We start from the raw sequence: 18,844 nt of genomic DNA, 5'->3' as shown, positions 1-18,844 counted from the left end.
CCTGGAACTGAGAAGCCCAGCTGTCTTGCTCTCAATTATATTCCCAGTGGCGAGCGTGCCTGGTATACATTTAAAACAAAACACAAAAACTTTCTGGAATGAATGGAGAAGACATTTCCCTACAGGGACACGCAGCGTTTGATGGCATTTTCTTCCTTGTTTCAACACCTGAAAGAGAATATTATTACGAAACCCCGGCCCTTGTCACCCGTGCCTTGCTGCTTGAAAGGAAGAAAGGACATTTTAACCTGCCGCGTTGAAGTTTCCTTCAAGCAAGGAGCAGGAGACACTGAACTGTACACTCAACTCAACCTTAGGAAAATGCCTATTTAGACATCGTAAATATCACACTGTGCAAGTAGGAACTAAAGTAATAATTATCGCTAACTGCAGCAAAGTTCCCGCATGGATTAGCAGAGGTCAGTGGTCACTGTGAAAGGAAGTTCATTTGTTCGTTCATTAAAGCACTTGTTGGTTTGGGGCCAACCCTGGCCACCCTTACCTGCCATTGCAGGTTTTTGATGCTGTAATGTACCCAAGAAAGAGTTATTGACTCAGGCACGGTGGCATTTTCGTGTCACTCCCTTGTTCTTTTGATAGTCTGGAGACATGTGGTTTGGAAGCGGTATTCAGAGCCCACGCTTGACTCTGGTTTACACTCCTTCTGTATTGAAATCTCTCCTGTCAGAGACTGCGAAATTGGCGGCTTACATCAGAAACAAAAAAATACAAGCTGCTCTCATTTGTTAGTTAATTCACAAGCTGCTGGGGAAGAAATCTTTGTTTTTTTTACGGAAACATGTTTTTAATTCACAAAAACTCCATGAAGCTGCCAGTGGGGACGCATCTTTCCCGGCTCCTCTCCATCTGTCTCCTGCCGTCTGCAGCCTCCCTCCCGGGAGCGCCCGGCCCATAGAGGAACCCCCGGCCTCCTCCTTCCTGGGCCTTTGGTGCCTCCCTCTTCATTTTTTTTTTTTTAACATCTTTATTGGAGTATAATTGCTTTACAATGGTGTGTTAGTTTCTGCTTTATAACAAAGTGAATCAGGTATACATATACATATGTTCCCATATCTCTTCCCTCTTGTGTCTCTCTCCCTCCCACCCTCCCTATCCCACCCCTCTAGATGGTCACAAAGCACCGAGCTGATCTCCCTGTGCTGTGCGGCTGCTTCCCACTAGCTATCGGCCTTACTACGTTTGTTAGTGTGTATATGTCCATGACTCTCTCTCGCCCTGTCACAGCTCACCCTTCCCCCTCCCCATATCCTCAAGTCCATTCTCTAGTAGGTCTGTGTCTTTATTCCCGTCTTTACCCCTAGGTTCTTCATGACCTTTTTTTTTTCTTAGATTCCATATATATGTGTTAGCATACGGTATTTGTTTTTCTCTTTCTGACTTACTTCACTCTGTAGGACAGAATCTAGGTCCATCCACCTCACTACAAATAACTCAATTTCGTTCCTTTTTATGGCTGAGTAATATTCCATTGTATATATGTGCCACATCTTCTTTATCCATTCATCTGTTGATGGACACTTAGGTTGCTTCCATGTCCTGGCTATCTGCCTGCTGCTCAAATCCCAGGAAATTAGAGCCCACACCCCTCCTCCAGGAGGCCTTCCCAGATCATTTCCTCTCTGTCCACAGCTTCCACTGGCTGCTTCCCTGTTTTCCCTCCACACCTGCTTCTGTAGCCCTAATTAAACCGTAATTCACTTTCTTTTATGCCTGCCTTCCTGCTGAAATGTACTGTCATTCGGGACTAAATTTTCTAAAGTTTACTTCTTACTACCCTAGCAAGATATATGGTCCATGTAGAAAACTGAGAAGACATAAGTATAAAGAAAAATCATTGAGAAACCCGCAGTCAGTATCTCCCAGGGATGATTCCACATCCTTCTGGCTATGTGTCTATGCATGTTGCAGGCATATCTGTCGTTAAAGTATAAGAACATGGAGTGCATACTCTAAAAATGCTCCCACCCATGAACACCCTTCGTCGGCTAAATATTAGTTCTTCTGCACAGTATCCATGGCATGCTTGTAGTAAATATTTCACGCCACCCCATCAGATATTATCAGTTTTCCTCCTTTGACCCTAATGAATGGTTCACAGTCCCTGGCATGAATCCTGTTGCCTGGGGACATTGCTGGGTCAGAGGCGCCCACAGTCTGAAGTCTTCTGATACGTGGCTGTAAATGTTGGACCCACATTACCACCTGGCATGAAATGGCGTGGAAATGCCTGTGCCCACATCTGTCTCCATCCTGGTAATTTGTTCTGATGGTGGAAAACTGACTTTTGGTAAGAAAACCCATGGATGAGGACCTAAATGCCCAGAGAAGCTCAGTCTTCCTTCTTCCTTAGTCATTTCTTCCTCGTGCCCCAAATCCTGAGCGTCAGGATATACCTTCTATGTGTGTAAATCTACGCCTGTTTCCCCGGGGGCTGATTGCTTGCTCCGTCACCGGGCCTTTCTCTCCTCCCACCGTGTCTCTGGCGGGTCTGCACTGCCGTCTGTGGCCTCGTGCCCGCCCGCCCACTCTGGACCACCCCCAGGGTCACTGTCCTCTTGAAACCCCCTGGAGACAGGCACTCAGCACCCGGCAACAAGGAGCTTGGAAACGCCACCCACACGGCCCCTGCTCTGCAGCTGCAGGGACTCGGCTGCGGACCCCCAAGGTCCACTGAGGACCTGGAATCTCCACCCTGTTAAGCCCCCTCCTCTTCCTGTGTGTGGCTGCGATGTCTCCACGCACTTCCCGTGGACCTAAGCCAGCTTGGGGTGGGCGGAGGGGGAGCTGTTTTAAAACACAAACTGCAGGCAGGACCCACGACATGTCCCCATGGGGCCTGGAGGGGCTTGATGCCCGCCCCCTCACCTCTCAGTGAGGGGCCGCCCTGTCCCTGCTTGTCTTGGCCGGAACCGCAGAAGGTACATCCTGTCCCATCCCCCGTTTCCCCTCCTGGGCTGTAACATGCGAGATGTCTGAAGATGTGTTTTAAGAAAATGGAGAAAAGGTGCCTTCAGCTGAAAACTCTGCCTTTCCATCCAGGCATGCGCTTCCCTGGCGGGGATGGTGACAAATGGGCCCACTGGCACCATCAAAACTGGAAAGATGACAAAGGAACATATCTACGAAACAGAAACAGACTCACAGACACAGAGAACAGACTGTGGTTGTGAAGGGGGGCTGGGGGAGGGGTGGATTGGGATCTTGGGGTTAGCAGGTGCAAACTATTATATATAGGATGGATACACAATAGGGTCCTACTGTATAGCACAGGGAACTCTATTCAATCTCCTGTGATAGACCATAAGGGAGAAGAATATGAAATATATATATACGTCTATAACTGAGTCACTTTGCTGTACAGCAGAAATTAACACAGCATTGTAAACCAACTAGACTTCAATAAAATTTTTTAAAAACCCTGGAAAAATGGCAGGACTCCTCTTAGGATGATCTGAGTGTCCGTAAGTCTCTGAATAGTCACCACAGGAAGAACCCTGTCTCCGAAGACTGTCAGTACAGACTTGCACTGTCCTCTGTCTCCGTGAAGAGTACTCTGGGAGATCACGTCCTGCAGCACAGAGAGCACGTGTGTTAGGTCCTTGGACTGCAGAACTCCGTGTGACGGTGCGGGCACGTGCGGAATCGTGCAGCCCTCTACCCTCGGCCGCTGCTTGGCGTGGTTTGGGTCTTTGTAAGGGTCATGGCTGGTGGAAGGTGAGCTGCATGGGGCAGGCGCATGCGGTGTAGACACCCTGCGACTTGTCTGTGCTTTGTGAGGATGCCGGGTTTCCCAGATGGGGGGTGGACACGGAGTTACAGGCCTGCTTCATCCTCTACGCGGCGTAGCCCATGCACCCCGGAAGTGACACAGAAGCGCTGAGGGGGCGTCGCTCTGCTGGGACCCACACCGTGGACAGCGTTCGGGGTCTGAGTCCCCACCCAGTGCAGTGTGTGCTTCCCGGGAGTGCAGGGCCCTGGCGTGGGGGCCCGACTGTGGGGTGCGCCCCTGTCAGCCCTCACCACGCAGCAGGGCGTCCTCCTTTGGTCTCCTTCTTCCTCTTATTTCTTGTTCTCCACACTGGGGACCTCTTTTTCCAGTTTTCTCAAGTTTCAACTGCCTTCGTACCAGAAGGAAATAAATCTAAATGTTAGTGGTGCTTTTTTCCAGGTTTTGAGACTACAAACGGGTTTTTCTTTCTAACATTGTCTCACTTTTCCCATAACGTTTATTACTTTTATAACAGGGGAGAAAACAATAGTTGTATATTAATGTCCTTTGGGGATTTGAATGACAGACCCCTAAGAAGCGTGTGACTTTCACAGCTGAGTGACCATAACAAGCTGTGTCTTCACGAGCTCCGAGGATTTGTCCCCAAAGAGGCAGTAACGGGATTCTGACGCCAAGGCTGACGCACGCCCTATCTGTTTTCTCCTAGGTGCCCCAGGACGAGTGGGGAGGGTACCCCACGGGGGGCAAAGACGAGGAAATTCCCTGCAGAAGGACGAGGAGTGGCAGTTACATCAAAGCCATGGGTGACGAGGAAAGCGGGGAGTCGGACTCCAGCCCCAAAATGCCCCCCAAGGTGGCGCTCCGGCCAGAGCCCCTGCTCAAGTCCATCGGACAGAGGCCGCCGGGAGACCTCCAAACGTAAGCCCCCCACGTGCCTCCCTCACCCCAGCCCAGGGCTCTTCTCACACTGACTGCGGCCGGTTGTCCAAACACGCTGGAAAAAGCCCTGGGTTGAAAATATTAGGCTCAATGGCCGTCAATTTTCAAGTCCTTTAAAAAAAAAGCAATCAGACCTTCGGTTATTTACTCATTGCATAGTAATTAAGGAAATACACTTGGGCAGTTTCTATGTCAAATATTAATTTTCAAGTACCTATCATAGCCAATGACCCATCCGTGTCTTCTCAGATCATTCCAGCAATTGATCAGGAGCACATCTGTGTGAGTGTGTGTGTGTGTGAAAATCACAATGGGGAATTTTTTGTTTACTATAACTTTACAAGTGCACATGTAGGCAACACGTTTTTTGCAGGGTAGGGGCAGGAACTGGATTAATTTTACAAATATCATAGCATGTACTTTATATATTTGTCCAAAAATACATTGGTTTTTTTTTTGTTTTTTCTTTAACTGAAGTGTAGCTGACTTACAATGTTGTGCCAGTCTCTGCTGTACAGCGAAGTGGCTCAGTTATACACACAGAGACATTCTTTTCTGATATTCTTTTCCATTATGTTTTATCCCAGGAGACTGGATATAGTTCCCTGTGCTCTACAGTAGGACCTTGTTGTTTATCCAGTTTATATATACTAGTTGCATCCACTAATCCCAAACTCCCACTCCATCCCTCTCCCTCCCCCTTGGCAACCACAAGTCTGATCTCTGTATCTGTGAGTCTGTTTCTGTTTCATAGATAGGTTCATTTGTGCCATATTTTAGGTTCCACACGTAAGTGATATATCATATGGTTATTTGTCTTTCTCTGACTTACTTCACGTAGTATGACAGTCTCTAGGTCCATCCATGTTGCTGTAAATGGCATTATTTCATTCTTTTCATGGCTCAGTAGTATTCCATTGTATATATGTGCCCCATCTTCTTTATCCATTCCTCTGTCGATGGACATTTAGGTTGTTTCCATGTTTTGGCTATCGTGAATCGTGCTGCAATGAACATAGGGGTGCATGCAAAGACACACTGTTGATAAATTTAACTAATTTCCAAAATATAAACAGAGGAAACTAGGAACTCGGCTATTCATTTGAACTATGGAAATATGACTGTAATTCTTAGCAGTCACCTTGTGTGTTTTTGGTCCTTCCAGCTAAGTCTGGATACAAGTGCAAAGAACTGTCTGCTTTTCCCACCACGAGCTGTGGCTTCTCTGGTGTGAAGGTTCAGCAAGAGGGTGAAACAGCAGCTCAGTGCTTTGCCAGTGTTGCATCCAGAGTTGTTCTTGTAACGTAGTGAGAGGATGAGGCTGTGACCAGGGTGTCACCTTTGTGTCATCCCCCACCCGTGCCCCGTGCACATGGCGACATGTGAAACAATGGTGTGATTTCTCCTGATAAATCCAGTCGTCCGTTAAATGTTACCTCACAGGATGAAAAATTTAAATTTTGAATTGACCCGTATCCTACATTTGACAAACGTGAACGGTACCTTTATGACCTCGTTGACTTAAATCCCTCGGCAGTTGTGTTGGGGATGCCAGGCACGAACAGATGAGGGAGGCAGCGACGCCTGTCTCGTCCCTTACGGGTCCCCTAAGGTAAGGCGCTGCCTTACACAGAGGAGGTGGTCAGGGGAGGTTTGTGAATCAGTGCCTAGGAGCCAAGCCAGAGGCTCGCCCTGTGGAGCTCACAGAGGGATAACGGGAAGGGGGCGTGTAAGCAAAGAAAGCAAACCGTTGGAAGAGGTTGTCAGTGGAAGGTTGTGCTGGGAACTTAAGAAGTGAGGGGTTAGGGGTGGGGAACCAGAGGCATCACCTGACCCAGGCACGCAGCCGTCGAGGGCTGGACCAGGCATCGGTCTCCCCAGCTTCATTTGGGGGTGCCTGAAGACACATCTGAGAACCCTGGGTTATCTGAAAACCCCACCTCCCTGGGCAGCAGTTGTGCTTAGTAGGTCTCGGGGTTCTGATCCACTGGGTAGGGCCACCGACTTAACTCCTCATCTTAAAAGTTCGTGATTCATTTCATGATTGTGCACTTTGAAAGCAAACCATGAAAAAGAAATAAAAGCAAGCAGTGTTTGAACTGTGAGCAGGGATCAGGCCTTTTAAGAATTACGGGGGCTTCCCTGGTGGCACAGTGGTTGGGAGTCCGCCTGCCGATGCGGGGGATGCGGGTTCGTGCCCCGGTCCGGGAGGATCCCACGTGCCGCGGAGCGGCTGGGTCTGTGGGCTATGGCCGCTGGGCCTGCGCGTCCGGAGCCTGTGCTGTGCAGCGGGAGAGGCCGCAGCGGTGAGAGGGCCGCGTACCGCAAAAAAAAAAAAAAAAAAAATTAGGCACTTTGGGGCTTCCCTGGTGGCGCAGTGGTTGAGAGTCCGCCTGCCAATGCAGGGAACATGGGTTCGTGCCCCGGTCCGGGAAGATCCCACATGCCGCAGAGCGGCTGGGCCCGTGAGCCATGGCCGCTGAGCCTGCGCATCCGGAGCCTGTGCCCCGCAACAGGAGAGGCCACAACAGTGAGAGGCCCACGTACCGCAAAAAAAAAAAAAAAAAAGAATTACGCACTTTGTTTTCCTATTGACAAAGTCCCTTACCCCTGTCTGCTGACCCCAGACTGGTCGTGCTCCCTGGAGCCCTGTCCCCAACCCTTGAGTCCTCCCCGCGGGACCACGATTCCCTTCTTCAGCGGTCAGCACCTGCCTCTCGTCCCTCCCCTCATCTGTACCAGGCGCCAGTGCTGACGATGTTCAGAAGATATTGTTAGGAGTTTACATTCGTAAAACCCGCATCATTACCCACCATCGTAAAAATTCCCTCAAAAACCCAAGAGAGTGATGGAGAGGCAAGGCCACCGGACAGAGTAACCATTCACCATCCGCGTGTGGAAGTGGAGCCGGGGGTTCATCCACAGAGGCTTCTAACCCCAGCACACCCACTGCACTTCATACCTCGGGAAACTTGGGGGGAAATGAATAGAAGATGCTGCCTAACACCTGCTCCTGTTCTCAGCTCACTTACGTCTGCGTTGGCCTTGCAAACACTGCCCACTCTGTCTGCAGAGATAAGCCCTCGGTCGGGCCCTTCTTCCCGTTATTCTGTGTTTATCACTCCGTTCATCCCTCCGACACGTGCCAGGCACTGTGCTAAGTTCTCCTTACAAGTGTGTGGATTATTCTTTTCCCCCAAATCTGACACTGCGATGGAGATGTGAAGGGGTGGGGGCAGCACCCTGTGACATGTCCAGACGACACCGTGCCCTGCAGGACTCCTCTGCTAATTTGCAAAGTCCGTGAAACTCCCATAACAAGTCGCTCTTTGTGTTAACATATGAAATTTCTCTTTAAAATATGTTACTGGGAGGTATATCAAGTAAGTTGTTATTATTGCCTGTTAGGCTCTTAGCACATCTTAGGATTTTATAGGTTTCAATATAATTTCACTTATTTTCGTCCTAAATGGCATCATGAAAACTCAACTCTTTACCCAGGGAAATAAAAACTGTGCCCATTTTATGGAACAGAACCCTGAGTCAGAGGAACAAGGTACTGAAGGCCACGGAAGGGACCAGGGGTTTGAAATGAAAAGTTCTTTTAATCCCATGTCCGAGGAAAGTATCTCACCCAAATAGCAGGGTCGTGTGCCTGGGGCCCAGCATGACCTCTGAGGGAAAGGAAGTGGTAGTTCTAAAGTTGTGTTTAAAATATGACTGAAAGCCATCAGATTTAGCAGTGCACTGAATGTTTTCCCTCTGGCACCACAGACAGAACTTCACCAGCAGGAGCTGACTGACAGAACGGTTTAAGAGCCAAGTGATAAACATAAGAATTGGTGTCTGCCAACCTCCTTTAGGTTTTATTCTCAGTATGCACCGTTAATTCTATTCACACTCATAATGGTATTTAAGAATGCAGATGAAATAGTCAGATGAACCTAGTAATTATACTTTAGTTTTAATTTGATGGATTGATGATGTTCTTATCGTTGAATTATCATATGGGCACACTGAAACCTTAGGAATTTTACGAGCCTCCCAAGTCACAGTAAACACTGGTATAAAATGAACTTTCCCAGCAGCCCTTCTTCAATCTGCCCAGCTAAGACCTGAAACGAGATTGGCTGTTTAGTTGCCTGTTACCAGCCCTGTTGAGCCGTATAATCTAAAACCCCTTCTGTGAAGGCTGCACGCACTCAAAATGCTTGACCTCTGGGAACAGTGATTCTGTTGAACACTGTCTTGTCTTCCTGCTGTTAAACCGAGAAAAAAGTCAGTCTTCTCATTAATAATTGAGTGCATGTCCTTATTACACATACAAGGATTTTCGCTTTCACCTTGCTGTGTTCTCTATAGAGTGCAAGGTGAGAGAAAGTCTTTTCACTCTCGAAAGAAAAATGAAACAAAAACAGACACGTAAAGACCTGTCACAGCTGTCTTACTGCTCAGAATTCTCAACAGTTTTGTTGACTGATCAGGAAAATCAGACCCCCAGGCCGGGGACAGACCCTGTCTCTCTGTGGGTCAGACCCTGCCCATAGGCAGACACAATTTAGAATTATTTTAAATGAAGTGCAAATTTCAAGATGCTACTGAATCTGATTTACTAGATTTTTAAATTAGCTTATGTATTAGTATCTGGAGAATTCACTTTTTATAATTATGAAAGGTAGACCAACTAATTTAATTTGGGGCATTTTTTTCTGCTTAGTTGAATTGAGAAGTCAAAGCTCGAATAATTTTGAACATCTCTGAGTCATTCTCTCAAGAAGGTAGCATTTTAAATTTATAGAGAAAGGAGAGCTTATTTTAAGAACTACTTCATATGTAAAGATAAACTCAGGTGGGTTACAGATATAAGCATAAGAATCATATTTGTATGTGTGAGTATATACAGGTATGTGTGTGTGTGTGTATATATATATACGTGTGTGTATACATGTATGTGTATATACATGTGTATGTATATGTATATGTGTATATAGATACATGAACGTGTATATATGAATATTTTACAATCTTGGGTTGGAGAAGGCATATCCAAACCTTATTCCACAGTGAGAAACTACAAGACACTGACAGATTTTAATTCATAAAACTAAAAACGTATTCATGGTAAAAGCCAACAAACAAATCAACAAGCTAAAAGTACTGTCACCAGAGTAAAACAACCATAAAAACCTGGGAAAATGTTCCATAATACAGGTGACACATTTTCGTACTCTTAATACGAAGAGATGCCTTACAAATCAGTAAGGAAAAAGTGAGCACTGTAGCTATAAAAATGGACAAAGGCCAGAAAAGACTATTTACAGGACTTCCCTGGTGGCACAGTGGTTAAGAATCTGCCTGCCAATGCAGGGGACACGGGTTCGAGCCCTGGTCCAGGAAGATCCCACATGCCGCAGAGCAACTAAGCCCGTGTGCCACAACTACTGAGCCTGCGTGCCACAACTACTGAGCCTGTGCTCTAGAGCCTGCGAACCACAACTACTGAGCCCAGGTGCCACAACTACTGAAGCCCACGCACCTAGAGCCCGTGCTCCTCAACAAGAGAAGGCACTGCAATGAGAAGCCCACACACCGCAAGCAGAGAAAGCCCGCGTGCAGCAACGAAGACCCAATGCAGCCAAAAATAATTTAATTTAGTTTTTTAACAAGACTGTTTACATACCTTATCGATAATTGAAACTTTTAGAGAGTATTTTAGCATTCCACTTAAAGCTAAAAATGTAAAATCTTATTCTAAAGAAATTGCTGTCAAGCATGCGCACAATTCCATTGTATATCACTGTAAGGACAGCCTAGCCTCTGGATACACCTGTAAGCGGTGACACAAGTAAGATGATGTTCATTGCAACATCATCAGTAATAGCAGAAGTTTAAGACGATCCAGAGTTCACCACTATCGTACTGATTGACTAATAGATATACAAGCATTAAAATGGTAGAATATTATTCATAGAATATACTAGAATATTAGGCAGCTATAAAAGATGAGGAAGATTTCTATGTACCGATTTGGAGCGATCCAGGTTACATCACCTTTAAAAAGCAAAGCATAGGACATTAGTATATAGCTGCCACTTTTCTATAATAAAATGGGAAGATAAGATTAAAACTCATATCATATTTATATGATAAATTTTTATAAATTATAAATTATAGTATAAATATTTATATAAATATAAATAATCATATTTACATTACATAAAGAAACAATAGAAGGATAAATAGAAACTAATAAAAATGTTTACCTCTAAGGAGTAAAGAGGAAGTAGGTGCAATAGGGCTGGGACCAGCACATCTCAATAGGTCCCTTTTCTGTATATAGTGTTAACCTTCATTTATGCAAATGTGCCATCTATTCAGAAATATCAGAACTTAGAAGACACAATAAAAGAAAATAAAAGCCACTCTCAAAAAACAGAGCAGCCAAGAGGAGATTTAGAGATAACCGCTGACAGAACTATCAGAGAGAACCTAAAAATAACGAATTAATGCCAAAGGATCTAAGGGAAAACGTGGACTACTCGCATACACAGAAGGGAAGTTGGCAGAGAGAGAAAAATTAGAAGAAAGAGGCGGCTAGAAATACTACAGATGAAAATCATGGTGTTAGAAGTAAGGAATTTTGCTGCTGAGCTCTTCAGCAGACTCAGCATAACTGAGTGATAATCAGTGAGCTTGAAGATAGGTCCACAGAAATCACCAAACTGAAACGCAAAGAAAAAAATGTAAGAAATAAAAAGTGGAAACGAGCATTCAAGAACTGTGGGAAAATATCAAACTGCCCAACACACCAGAATCCTGGGAGGAAAAGAGAAGGGGAAGCAGTCAATAGAAGAAACATTTGAAGACATAACGCCCAAGAATTCATAAAAATAATGAAAGACATTAAATCACAGATTGAAGAATCTCAGAAAATCTCAAGAAAGATAAGTACCAGATACAAAACAAAAGCCACACACATCATTTTCAAACTACCAGAAACCAAGGGTAAAGAGACAATCTTAAAGAAAGCTGGAGAAAAAGACACATTACATACAGAGGAACAAAAAATTTTCACAGACTTTTTGTCATAAAGTATTCAAGCCAGAAAATAATGAAGTAACATCTTTGAAGTATTAAAAGAGAACCTATTAACCCAGAATTCTAGACTTAGAGAAAGTATCTTTCAAAAATGAAAGTGAAATAAAGACTTTTTCACAAAAACAAAAGCAGAGAAAAACATTGCCATCAGACCTGTACTAGGAGAAATATTAAAGGAAGTTCTTCAGGCACGAATATGGGATAGTACGAGGACAGACAGACATCTGGGGCTGTGCAAAAAAAGGACCGTTCCATATCTGCGTTGTGATGATAGCTACAGGACCGTGCGCCTGCCACCATGCCCAGAGCTGTGCAGAAAGGGAGGGATGCTGACAGTGGGCAACTGAACCAGAACTGGAAAACCCAATCCTGCGAAATCAAAAACAGAGGGCGGTAAAATGGAGTGTGTGCAAGCAGCTCCTCTGTGGCGAGGCATAAACATTAATCCGGGACAGGAGGAGGGGAGAGCCCTGCAGCCTCACGCCCTTTTTGCTGGTTCACATCAGGCAACATAAGACATTCCCCTTGGCCGCTGGTTGGAGAGGAGATCGAACGAGTCACAGGAGAGAACCCCGGCTGGGAGGTGAGCGCTGGAGAAGAGCTGGGAAGATGCGCTCAGATGGGCCCTCTGGCTCCTCATGTGCGCTCGGAGAAGGGAGCTTCCTTTTCTCCAGATGTACACTGACTTGGTCATCTCGATGACCTAGACACCTGCCCTGTGACTCTCCTGGAATTCACTGGCCGGTAGTAACTGGTCGTGCCCCTTGGCTGCTGGGGAGGGGTCAGGTCTGCTTCGGGGCCACAGTGGGGTCAACCCGAGAAACCCCGAAAGGCACAGGGCGTGCAGGATCCATCTAGAACAGCTCACTGAGCATCCCGCAAGGCCACTTTCCCCATTTCTAGGGCCATCAATCTTGACTTTTCTGCTCTTTCCTGATGTGTGGCTCCCTTTTGAATTTGGCAAAACCCCCCGCCAGCTCCTAGCATCTCTCACATACCGACCCCAGGCCCAGTGTATCACAGGCTTGTCTCCCCTTAGCGTCCAGTTTCTGAGCATCCTCGCACCCAGGGCACCTGGCTGAGCCCCAGGGCAGATCCCTCACCCTCCAGCCCCTCGCAGCTTGGCAAGCCTTTCTTCTCACCCTTCCCAAGCCTCCTGGCAATCTGCCTTCCAGCCCTGCTGAACTCCCTGCAGTCTCCTGACTGCACCATCGGCTCACACTTCCGCGCTCCTGTTCACCCTTCAGCACCAGCTCAGGGTTCCCTCCTTCTGGGGGTCTTCCTGAGTCAGTGCCCTGCCGGGCGCTTCCCGAGTCCTCCGCCCTTGCCTCTGCCATACGCGTGTCTGCTTTCCCTAACAGAGAGATGTCCTGTCTATAACAGCCATCGTATCTTCACTGTGTGGCATTTTATACGGGCCCCATACACACTGAATGAATGAAGAAAACTGACTTCTTATGAATCCCTAGTCAGGGATCATTGTTAATCAACTTAATAAGTGAACTGCTATTAAGGGCACCAGTAAAATCATCATTTTTAAAGTTTCTAAAAGTAAAACTTATAAGTTGAAAAGATGTGTGAAAGCCCATTCACATTCACTCAACCCCTTAAACTCTCTAATAATTAGTCCCAAAAGGACCAGATGCTAGCCTCCTTGAAAATATCACGCACCTTAAGTGTGCAAATCTTCAACCAATAGGGAACCATATGCTCCATGGAGAAGTATTCTCTTTCACAGTTTCCACTGCTACCCATGGTCTGGTGACTTCCACACCCTCCATTTCAGCTGGAGGAAACCATGGGGGTTTTTTCTGTGCCAGGTCACGTTAAAGCTGTTGCCAGCACTGCGAGTGTGTATTTGCAGCTCTGAAGAGTGCGACCTCCTGGCTTCCCAGGTAGCTGAAAATGTCTCTCATCAGAGACTGAACAGGAGGTAGGGACCAAGGGACACCTGGAGCTGTGCCCCTCAGGTCTCCACTCACTGGCGAAGCAATCCCACTGCAGGCTTTGCAGACTCCGCAGGCGTCTGCCTGTGAAGGAAGGTGGACCTGTACAGCACTGTGGCCTTTTTCTGTCTCTATTCATGGATGTCACCAGGATCTCACCCTCACACCTCTTCATTTATTTTGATTGTTTCTCTAGTAAATGCTCAGCTTTTGATTCTCAGACTGTGGAATCAGCTCTGTGTTGAGTTGTTATTCTCTACTGTTTTCTGGTTTTCTAATTCAGTAATTATGCTCTTATTGTTAATTTTTTCTTTGTATTTCCTTAGATCTAACTTGTTATTTCTCTCGTCCTTCAGCTGAATGCTTACTAGTAGTGAAAGTGTTTAAGACTATGATGAATACCCCTAAGGGTGTACCTATACCTGCCTCACACATACCCTGATAGGTGATGCTTTTGTTGTCCCTACTTTCTGGATAGTCTGCAATTTTGTTTTGATTTTCACCTTGATCAAGGGTTTGAATGAATTAAATGAAGGAAAGATCAACTTACTAGGATAAATGTAGTAGCCACTAGTAACTATTTTTCTTCCTTTTAATTACTTTTTGAAACTTAAGTATTGTGTAGAGTTTTTAATACTGACCACCTTTCCTTTCCAGCCCTTTGGGCAGGGAACTTGATTTTAGAGAAACAGATAAAATATTGTTCTTTTTTCCAATGTCTTCCCATTTCTCATTGTATGAGCTCTCGATTCCCCCAAAAGTCGTCATTCCCGGTCACTCTCACGGCTGCATATGCATTCACTCACTCTTCAGTCTACCGCAGAGCTACTTTTGGCCTTTGTGCTCCCATTCATCTAAGTGTGACATGTGCTTTCCAGCACAGAGCTGAGGACGTTTCCTCAGTTCACCCCATGCTGAGTGCCGGAGTTCAGATAGCATAATGGACAAAGAATTTGTCACACTTGAACAGTGAAGAGTGTTGAAAGCAATCACTCTTTAAACACAAGTCACTGTCTTTACCTCTGTGGACTTCAAACGTCTAACAGTGACACACAGATGGATCAGCTGAGCACTTGTGAGAGGTCAGACAGGGCTTTCTGTTAATAAACCAGAAGCCAGTGGCTGTCAAAGCACTGACTGTTTCCAGAGAATGCACTGAATAAAGAGATTAGAGCAAAGAGAGGCAAATCTGTAAGATCTGGGTGCAAAATTAAATAAAATTAAGCCGAATAGTAAACCTGAAGCAGCAGTGACTTTTACTAAATCACATTATATGCAGTTCTCCCAAATGTAGTAAAGATGATTTAGTCTATTGAAATCATCGTCTTCCTTGGTGTATGATAATTAATATATGAATTCTTCATTTATTTGTTCATCCAATAAGTAAGTGTATGTTAAGGGCTGGGTGTGTAAATAAGATATCAAGTAAATAAATGAATAAATGTACAGAGTGCCAGGATATTAACTAGGCATCTAAAACTAAACAGTTAATTTTAAATGACAGAAATCATTTTCACAGAGTTTAAAAAGTGAGGTTTTGATGAGCTAAACTGCTTTTGAAATAATCATTTTATCATGGTTAAAAGTGTTTTTAAAATCTCTCTTATTGCGAAATTTGGCAATATGTATCAAAAAAACACTTATGTTCATTCTTCCCAGAGCCTCCAGTGAGAACTCAGTCTGGCTGGAGGCTTGGTGTCCGTCTGTGATACCGTGAGCAGAGGACCCGGTCATGACGGGCCAGACTGTGACCTACAGTTCTGATGTGAGCTAACCCTTGAGTGTTGCCTTAAGCCAGTGAATTTATGGTAATGTGTTATGCAGTGTATTAGTCAGGGTCTCCAGAAACATAGGGTGTGTGTGTGTGTGTGTGTGTGTGTGTGTGGAGAGAGAGACAGAGACAGAGAGATTAACTGTAAGGAACTGGCTCTCATGATTGTGTAGGCTGGCAAGTTCAAATTCTGCAGGGCAGACTGACAGGCTAGAGGGTCAAGGAAGAATTTAGGCTGTAGCTCAAGTCTGAAGACAGTCTGGAGGCACAATTTCTCTTCCCGAGGAGGTTAGTCTTTCCTCTTAAGACTTTCAACTGATTAGATGAGGCCCACCCATATAATGGAGGGCAGTCTGCTTACTCAAAGTCCACCAATTTAAATATTAATTGCAGCCCAAAAAATAAATAAATAAACCATCACAGCACTATCTAGAATACTGTTTGACCAAATATATGGGTCCCACAGTGTAGCCAAGTCGATACATAAAATGAACCATCAGACACAGTAGTGGAAAACTAATACAGGAAGTCACTAGGGAATTCCCTGGCACTCCAGTGGTTAGGACTCCACGCTTTCACTGCCACTGGACCAGGTTCAATCCCTGGTAAGGAAACTAAGATCCTGAAAACCAGTGGCACAGCCAAAAAAAAAAGGAAGTTGCTAAAATATTAGTAATGGTTATCTTTGGGTGGTGGATTTGTAGCTGAATTTTATTTTTTTTTAATATTTTTAAACTTTTTCCAAAAGCATATATTAATGTTAAAATAAGAAAAGATATCGAAAATCAGTTGTATTGTCTTCTAAGCCCCCTCGTAACCTGTAATTACTGTCTCTCCAATAATAACACTGCATTTAAATGAATTTTCTTGTGTTGTAAAGTTACAATAGTAATAAATTTATGCTCAGTGACTTCATTAGACTTTTCAGCTGCAAGTGGAATTATAATTTTATGTGGATTTTAAAGCCATAAAATGAAATTTATTCCCAGTAGTATTCCCACATTTTGTGTCTCCAAGAGTCATGTTACGTGAGACTTACAGTAAGAGATGCTGGTGGAGAGATGTGTGTCATTGGGAGTAGTTGTGGCTTGGTGTTGTCACCAGGGAACCTCTTCCATGATGGAGTGAAAGGGATGAGCATTTGAGGGTTACTTACCTGGAGTTCTCTAAAATCACTTCTAAGTCCAACACCACAAGGAGTACTTGGAAAAGGAGCCTCCAACATACCCCTGGTCCAGACAGTCAAGGGCTTTCCCAGCACGGATGCCCCTCCCAGCATCGGGCCCCCTTCCCAGCATCGGGTGAGTTCCCATACTGAGAGTTTTCCATCTGTCATTTTCCTGCACAGTTGATGTCATAATTCTTCTTTTTTATCTTCTGTGTTTTTCTCTACTTCTTGATTAAATTGAATGACAGTGTATGCTCATTTCTTTTTATTATCCCTGTAATTGTCATCCAGTGAATGTTCAGCAAACATTGCTAGCTGACTGGGACCCCATTTATGATCTCTTTGTGGTACAGTTACACTCTTATTTTTATTTCAAATGGAGGTACATTTAGTGATTATCTCCTATCACGACAGGGTAGTAGATTCTACTATTGATTCTTACGTTTGTACAGTGAGTATCAAATAGTTATTAAATTCAGCATTTGTCATTAAACGTTGCAATAGTCAAAGAACCCTTTCTTCTTAAGTAGCGTGTACCTCTTATTTTATACAGTGGTAGGTAATCAAATATTTAACCTATAAAATCAAGAGTCAGAAAATATAATGGAGTGAGAAAAATGGAAATACGTATTTAACTGCCTCAGTGGCATTTAATCTCAGGTGCTAGTAGGGAAAATACTGGAACAAAGGCGGTGATTGCAGGGTAGAACAGAATGTGTCCTCCCTACATACCCCGTCCTCTGTGCACACCAGCTGACGTGGAATTTATTTATTCGATGTGGCCTCCGTTACCAGACTTCCCTCTAAGTCTCCTGAGAGCACAGAACACGTCTTCGTTATCCTGACACAGACTAGGTGCTTAATAATATTTGATGGATGGCATTGCTTATAAGGAAGTTTTAGCTGGGGCCCATTATGTGTGGTTATTAGAGATAATTTTTACTGTAACTTTGTGTCCCGCTCAGCTCCTTTGTGAGGCTAATAATTGTCTTTAAAAATGGTTCCTGAAGGTCATACAGAGCCACTGAAGATTTCAAGGAGGCTAGCAGATTTCTATTCTAGAGAGATCGGTCTGTCTGGGTGGACAGAATTAGGTGTCTATGAGGAAATCCAGATGACTTGTCAGGGGCTGCCTTAGTGATGGCAGTCGGGGTGGAGAAAATGTGTTGGGAGGTACACGTTAGGGACAGAGCCGGACACAGGAGCAGGCACAGGCGAACCCCCAAGGCTGCAACTTGGGTGGGGCTGGGGGTGTGCGTCAGTGAGAGGGGGCAGGAGAAGCAGACATCGGGAAGGTGCTGAGTCCAGCCTGGACACACTGAGTCTACAGTGGCGCAGAGGAGTGGCCCCCACAGTCCTGGTGACCAGACCTCCCAGACCCGGTGCTGCCTACCTGCCGAGTGCCCGCTCTCTCTGTCTTCTGGGCCTGGTGGAGGGGTGGGCATGGTGGGGACATGTCAGAAAGACACAGACTAAACTGAAGGAGCCCCAGTGGCCAAAACTAGGACAGTTTGAGCCACAGAAGAAATAATAAAAGTATTGGATTGTCATCCACAAAAGAAGCGCCCGTGAGTCCATACTGATACTTCCAAAGCACTGAATAAATAAATGATGGGGAAGCAGGATAGTGCTTTTTTGCAGTAGAATTTTTAACATAGGAGGATTAGGGGAAAGAAAAGCACGCCTGGGCCGGCACCGCCACGTTAACTGACGCAGCAAGAGTGACCGATGGGCGAGCGAAGGCTCATGTCTGCTTGGCCTCAAGACGTGTATTAGTTATCAAGGGAACAGTAGAAATGTCACAGTGGAGAACCAGAAGGACCCTCCCCCACTTAACCAGGTAATTAGGGTTGACATCAACCCTCTGAGATGCAAAGACATCATACGCCCTGGATACGATGCACAGAGCAAGCTTCTGAGGGGTTCTCACCAGAAATGCATCACCTCCACCTGATGATGGAAAAAGTCCACACCCCAAGTGAGGGCATAGTTACATAGTAAGTGATGAACACTCTTCCGAAGATCCGTCATGACAGACAAGGGCGGACAGGGGAATCGTCACAGGTTGGAGGAGATTCAGGAGCCAGGACAACCAAATGCAGCCTGGGATGGATCCTGGACCATGAACAGACCACTCGTGGGAAAACTGGTCAAATTCTAATAAGTTCCAA

At 45.3% G+C, this 18,844-nt stretch overlaps 1 protein-coding gene across 1 annotated transcript in view; it reads left to right on the top strand.

Moving 5' to 3' along the window:
- DLGAP2 (DLG associated protein 2) overlaps positions 1–18,844 on the top strand; it is a 96,262-nt gene that overhangs the window by 9,387 nt on the left and 68,031 nt on the right. Inside the window, exon 2 of the mRNA XM_030762544.2 lies at positions 4,458–4,669. Within this exon, the coding sequence (XP_030618404.2) occupies positions 4,458–4,669 (212 nt within the window). The remainder of the gene's footprint in view (positions 1–4,457; positions 4,670–18,844) is intronic.

Source organism: Delphinapterus leucas, chromosome 21, assembly GCF_059928025.1.
Source record: "Delphinapterus leucas isolate spDelLeu-1000000601 "Yukka" chromosome 21, BTC_Dleu_Yukka2, whole genome shotgun sequence".
In the NCBI taxonomy this organism is placed as follows: domain Eukaryota; kingdom Metazoa; phylum Chordata; class Mammalia; order Artiodactyla; family Monodontidae; genus Delphinapterus; species Delphinapterus leucas.
This window is presented reverse-complemented; position numbering and strand designations above follow the sequence as displayed.